This window comes from Sarcophilus harrisii, chromosome 2 (assembly GCF_902635505.1).
Source record: "Sarcophilus harrisii chromosome 2, mSarHar1.11, whole genome shotgun sequence".
NCBI lineage: Eukaryota > Metazoa > Chordata > Mammalia > Dasyuromorphia > Dasyuridae > Sarcophilus > Sarcophilus harrisii.
Window position 1 is genome coordinate 134,628,484 of NC_045427.1, and position 6,785 is coordinate 134,635,268.

Consider the following 6,785-nt stretch of genomic DNA (forward strand, 5'->3'; position numbering starts at 1 on the left):
CACCCTGAGGCGCAAATTTGAACTATCTGTGAGGTAAATCTGGAGAACTTGAAAATCACCAACCTCCTCCACCATCTTCCCAGAATCCTCCCTCCCCAATAATATCTTAATGGACAAACTCAATGTTTTTTTGCAGAGGGGAGGAGACAAGAGTACCCTTCCTTTGGGACCTAGTAGGGGAAACCCTAAGAGCAGCCTGAGACATGGCTGGCCTGGATGCCCTCCTGAAATGAAGTTCTAGGAAAAACCATCCAATCTATACAAGGATAGAAAATACTTCCAATGTATGGATTCCATGGTTACAGTGAGGTGTCAGAGTGAAGAACTGGGGAAATCCAGTAGAGAAAAATCAAGAGTATAGCCTGAAGGTGACCTTTCCAGATCTCATGGATTTAATTATCTCCATGCAGATACTTATACATACACACACACACACATATCATGGTCTCTCTCTTGAAATATATAGAATGGAATCCCAGCTGTTTATAGACATTTCAAAATAGAGACCTATAAATATCTCAAATTCATCATGCCTCAAGTTCTCCCAACTCTTCTCTCTTCCAAACTTCCCTATTTCTAAGAGCATCACTATATTCCCAAATTCAGTGTTATTCTCATTTTCTCACTCTTACTTATCTACTATTTACAACAACATTTTATTATTTCTACTCTAAGCTATCTCTCTCACTCCTTTTCTCACTATTCACACACCACCATCCTAGCTCAGGTCTTTGTTCCCTTTCACCAGAATTTGTTCAGTGACTTCCTAGTTGGTCTCCCTGATTTAAATCTCTCTCTACTCCAATCTGTTTTCTATTTCACTGCTGGCAGGATAATCCATAAACACGGATCTGATCAAGGGAGTGCCCGTACTCAAATAAACTCAATTTGTTCCTTATTGATTCTAGATTAAAATGTAAATCCTGTGGCGTTTTTAAAAGCCCTTCATAGCCCGATCTCAGCTTTTCCATTCCTTTACCCTAGACATCTAGGTAGCACAGTGAATAGAGAGCTAGACCCATAGTTAGGAACACCTGAGTGCAAAGTGGTCTTTACTAGTTGTGTAATCTCAAGCAAGTCATTTAACTGCTGCCTGCCTCAGTTTCCTCATCTGTAAAATGGAGATAATAACAGCATCTGCCAGGCAGGGTTGTTTTAGAATAAAATGAGGTAACATCTATAAAGTGCTTTGCAAACCTTAAAGCACTATATCGATAGTAGCTTTATGGGAGTCTAGCTGAACTACCCCTCTTCTTCTTCCTCACATACTTCATTACATCCTTGGTGTTGGTGTCTTTGTAGTAGTTTCCTCCATCCCTAGAATCCATTATTCCCTCAATTCTGACTCAAGGAAACCATTTCTTCCTTCAAGACTCAGCTCAAATCACCTACTGAAACCTTTCATGTCTCACACGTCTCTTGCACACAGACACTTATTTATTTTGTATTTATTATGATATTCCTAAGTGCTTAATTATATACAAGTTGTCTTTCCATTAGAATGTAAGATCTTTTAGGAAAGGTATTATTACATTTTTAACTTTGCATCTCTAGTTCCTACAACAGACTGGTACATGGTTGTTTGTTGTTATTCAGTCATTTTTTTCAGTCATATCTGACTCTCTGTAACCCCATTTGGGGTTTTCTTGGGAGAGATACTGAATTAGTTTGCCATTTCCTTCTCTAACACATTTTACAGATGGGGAAACTGAGGCAAACAAGTTTAGATGACTTGCCCAGGGTCACATAGCTAGTAAATGTCTGAGGTCAGATTTGAATTCAGGTCTTCCTTATTTCAGGCCTGAAACTCCATCTACGTGCTACCCAACTGCCCCTGACCCACAACAGGTGCTTAATAAAATGTCTATTAGTTGATTAATTCAGTGATTCCTTTCTTCAAAGAGCTTATTGTCTTTTTTTAAATAAAATTTTAAAAATGAAAATCCACCTTTTTTCTTTCCTTCTCCCGGTCCCATTGAGAAAGCCAAAAAACAAAAACAAAAAAGAAAACCCAACCTATAAACAAGTAAAGTCACACAAAACAAATTCCTATATTAACCATGTTCACTCCCACCCAGATACTTCAGTCTATATTATGAATCTATTAACTATTAGGAGATGGGTAGGTAGTATGTTTCTTTTTGAGTCCTCTAAATTGTAGTTGGTCATCACATTGCTATCATTACATTGATCAGTATTTCTAAGTCTTTCATAGTTGTTTGTCTTTAAAATATTGTTATCATTGTAGAAAACTGTTCTTTTGATTGTTTTCCCTTTACTTTGTATCAGTTCATATATGTCTTCCCAGGTTTCTCTGAAATCATTCCCTTTATTATTTCTTTACTGAACAATCGTTTTTCATCTCATTCATATACCATAACTTGTTCAATCATCCTTCTAGAATTCATATCTCAACTATCAATACATTAATAATTTGTTTTCCTACAGCCCCTTCTACATTCTACATTTTCTCTTTTTGTCAGCTTTGCCAATCTGATTGGTATAACATGGAACTTTAGAGTTGTTTTATTTTGCATTTTTCTAGTTATTTCACTTTTTTCCCCATTATTTCCCTTGAGATTCTTGACTTTTTTTTTTCCAAGTAAATTTTGTTATTATTTTTTCTAATTCTATCAAGTAAGACTTTGGTAATTTGATTGGTATGATGTGAAATAAGTAAATTAGTTGAGAAATCATTGTCACTTTTAATTATATTAGTACAGCCTACCTATGAGTAATTAATATTTTTCCAATTATTAAGATCTATATTTATTGTGTAAAGAAATTTTTGTAGTTGTAATTCCTGTGTGTGCCTTAGGGGGTAGACTCCCAAGTATTTGATACTTAGTAGTTATTTTAAATGGAATTTCTTTTATCTCTTCCTGCTGGATTTTTGTTGATAAAATAGAGAAATTTCGATTATTTTGTGGGTGTAGTTTATATTTTGCAACTTTTCTAGAGTTGTTTTGGTCTTGTTTTCTTTTGTTTTAATAAATAACTATTCAGGGTTTTCCAAGTAAACTATTATATCATCTTCAAAATGTGATCATTTTTTTCTTTTTGCTTATACTCATTTGCTCAGTTTCTTGTCATATCATTATAGCTAACATTTCTAAAAATATACTGAATAGTAATAATAATAACAGACTGTCTTGCTTTACCCCTGATCTTATTAGAAAGACCCCTAGTTTATCTCCATTATAGGTAATACTGATTCTTGGTTTTAGATAGAAACTATTTATTATATCAAGGAAAGATTCAGTTATTCCTGTGCTTTCTAATATATTTTTAACACGAATGGATGTGTTTATTATCTAATGGAGGAATAAGATGCAAACACAGATAACTATAATATACAATGTCACACAACAAATGAATTAGTGGCAAAACAAAATGCTAATTATTACTAATATGGAGGATCAAAGAAGCCTTACAGGAAGAAGCCATTTTAGGGTAGGCTTTAAAAAATTTAAAAGATTTCAAGGCAAAGATGAGAAGGAAGACATTCCAGGAAGAGGGAACAGAATAAGTAAAGGCAAGAGAATCCAGTGTGTGTTGAGAGAAAAAAGGAGGGACTAGTTCTCTCAGCTGAATTGAAGCTTGGGAGTAGAGTCATGAGGAACAAAACAAGATAATGTTGAAGAGATATCATAATACCAGATTGTGTAAGGTCTACAGGGTCAGGCAATGGACTTTGAATTAAACAAATATTGAACTAGAATTCAACCTTATAGGGCAAGGTAAGGCAACAGCATTTATTAAGCTCTTACCGTGTAGATTTGAAATGACCAGATGTGTAGGGAAGGCTGTAGGAGATGAGATTTTAGCAGGGTCTAGAAAGGTGGTTGGGATTGGAAGAGATAAAAGGAAACAGGGCATGCATCCCAGACATTCCTCAAGAATTTCCCTCTTTTTAGTGTGGTTGGGGAGAGGAAAGGGGGTGAACATGAGATACAAACCAAAGGGGACTCCATCCTTCCAATCCCTCCCTCCTGAGTGACAGTTTTATGGCTTCTTGCTGTTTTCCAGCCTTGCACGCGGGAACATCCAAATCTTCCTCACTCCCAGCCTATGGCCGGACCACTCTCAGCCGGGTAAGGCCCCAGGATATGAAAGTTAGAAGACAAGGAAATAAGTGAGGGATCCTTCTTTACTCATTTGGGGGCAAGAGAAAACTCCCTTATTTTAATGAGTTTGGGTGAGAAACACTTGTAGATCCTCCTCTGACCCTATTGTGTCCTTTCCAGCTACAGTCCACAGAGTTCAGTCCATCAGGGAGTGAAGCAGGAAGTCCAGGTAAGCAGAGGAGCAGGTCCTGGCATTAGGGAGGGAGACACTAGCAGGCCCGTGCAATCACGAATTTCCTTTTCAGAAGAAAGTTGTGATGAATTGGGGATGGGCAGTAGAAGTTGGGGGAACCTGGGCCAAGTGAAAAATCTGGAGGGCCTGCCTGGTCCTGGGGTTCTTTCTGAACAATGACTGTTTTCTTCCACAGGCCTTCAGGTGAGTGGTCTCCGAAGGGGAACATGATCCCTGCCAGGAATCTGGAGTTCCCAGGATGTGTCAGCTGGGAGGTGGGAGGGCATGAGGGACTGAAATGCTGACTGATGAAGAGGAGAAAAGCCCAGGGTAGGGCTGGGGAAGTCTCCCCTCCCCACTCTGGCTCATGGAGGCTTTGGTCCCCTGCAGAATGGAGAGGGCCAGAGGGGGAGGATGGATCGGGGAAACTCCCTACCTTGTGTGCTGGAGCAGAAGGTGAGGGGCAGAGTCAGGGAGTTTTTGGGCCCGGAGGGTCGGGGGAATGTTAATGGGGAATAAGGTAATCAGGGGAGGTTCTGGGTATGAGCTGGGTTAGACCTGGAAGAACAACAGGGGAGATGGGTGGACATGAGGGGGAAATGGCATGAGACCCAAATATACTCTGACAGTTGATAAGAGGTTCTGGGGATTTGGGGACTTTGAGACTAAGAAAGTCCTAAGAACCCAAGAGTCTTTCTCCCTCACCCCCAACCCCCAGCAGATTTATCCTTATGAGATGCTGGTGGTGACCAACAAGGGACGTTCCAAGCTGCCTCCAGGGGTGGACAGGATGAGGCTTGAGGTATGTAGGATGGGACACACCAATTGGCGTTAGGGGAGGAGGTTGCAGGGGGGACTTGCTGGGCCTAAATGCATGACAACCCAGCTGGTTGGCAAGGAGGGAAGGAGGGCCCGATAAAGCTCTCTGTCCAGTGTTCCTTAAGATATCCCCATGTGATCTCCCCTTGCAGAGACATCTATCAGCGGAAGATTTCTCACGAGTATTTGCCATGTCTCCTGAGGAATTTGGCAAGCTGGCTCTTTGGAAACGCAATGAACTCAAGAAGAAGGCCTCCCTCTTCTGACTGCCCTCCCCCTCTCTTTGACCCAGCCCCAAACACCTGCTTCAGGGTTTTGGACATAGGAGTTGTGGGATCCCAAAGTATCTTCTTCCCCTGCTGACTAGGAGCCACCACTTCTTAGGGAAGTGGAGGGGGAGGGGGGATGAATAAGAGGTAGACATGGTACCCTAGAGCAGAGAAGAAGAAGAAGGGTAAAACTAAGACCTCCATGAGTCACGGGCCTAGGAACCAGAGACTTTCTCTCAACTGGTAATGGTTCTAGGTTGACCCTACCTCCTTTCATCACTCCTACTTTCCCACCATATAAAGCAGACCTAGGCTATAACCTGGTACAAAAAGGGTTTATGTTTGCCCTGTTTGAGGGCCCAAACCCCACTCCCACCCCCATATCTGGGTATTAAAGGCTTAACATTTGCCCAAATCAGGTACTAAGAAGTGGGCTAACAAAAGACAGGAGGATGAGAGATGAAAGAAGTGAGAAGGCAGGAGGCAAACTCTGATAATTCCAGGATTCTTAATGTGGTGTCTACAAGCTCTCTCCAGACTGCTAGTTCTCTTTCCCCTGGGACTCCCTTAGAGGCTGCTGGAGTCCTAACCCCAAGCTGAGGAGCTTTCTTCTAGCTCAGTCTATTTCTTTCCCCATTACCCCAAGCTCTGGAGTCTCTTATTACAGCCCTTTGGCTTCCCTGATGCCCCTGGTTAGCTGGGGAAATTTCTGAACACAACCTCTCACTTCATCAACAGCCTCAAGTCAGAAACTGATAGAATTCTGGTTTCCATCGCCAACCCAGCGACTGAGGACAAGCTCCAGGGAAGCTTCCAAATGTCCCTGTTCCCAGGCCTCTTACAGCTACCCACCCATCCCACATTAAGCTCTTAAAAGAATGTAATTTATTGGGGCACCCGCTAGCTGCTCTCCCCACCTAATCCACCACCTCCCCCATCCTCATGACCACTCTACACAACACTCCTGGCTTTTCATCTCTACAAATATATATATGTATATATATATTTTTTTCTTCTCGAGCTTGGGCTCTCTCTCTCCCCAGGCTGTGGCCTGCTTGACCACTCTGTACATGATAATGCTGGGGATGGTGGAAGGAGAGAGGGAGAGGGAACTCTGATTGAAATTAAATGACTGGATCAGGCCCTCGGGTCTACTAGTTCTTTATGGGACATCAATGTCCGGGGAAAGGAAAAGGGCTGGGAGTATGTGCAGTAAGAAAGGGCATGCATTCCCATCAATGCCAGGATCCAGGTAAATTGCCATAACCATCAGTGTCTATACAATGTAGTGGAATGAGCACTTGGTTGGGGATTATTTAGTTCCAGCTTTGCCCCTAAGTCAGTGCATAACCTTGAACAAAGCATTCCCCTGGGTCTCAGTCTCTTTCACCATCAATG

The 6,785-nt window shown here is 41.5% G+C and overlaps 1 protein-coding gene across 20 annotated transcripts in view; it reads left to right on the forward strand.

Annotated features, from left to right (window-relative positions):
• The window catches only part of DMTN (dematin actin binding protein), a 47,892-nt gene extending 41,362 nt beyond the window's left edge, over window positions 1–6,530 (forward strand). For 13 of the 20 annotated variants that reach the window (XM_031950841.1, XM_031950840.1, XM_031950855.1 and 10 more), the window contains 6 exons: window positions 4,030–4,094; window positions 4,248–4,296; window positions 4,496–4,503; window positions 4,690–4,755; window positions 5,018–5,101; window positions 5,271–6,530. In XM_031950841.1, the coding sequence (XP_031806701.1) occupies window positions 4,030–4,094; window positions 4,248–4,296; window positions 4,496–4,503; window positions 4,690–4,755; window positions 5,018–5,101; window positions 5,271–5,384 (386 nt within the window). In that variant the 3' untranslated portion in view covers window positions 5,385–6,530. The remainder of the gene's footprint in view (window positions 1–4,029; window positions 4,095–4,247; window positions 4,297–4,495; window positions 4,504–4,689; window positions 4,756–5,017; window positions 5,102–5,270) is intronic. The other 7 variants (XM_031950844.1, XM_031950858.1, XM_031950857.1 and 4 more) reach the window with 3 other exon arrangements.
• The last annotated feature ends 255 nt before the right edge of the window (window positions 6,531–6,785 follow it).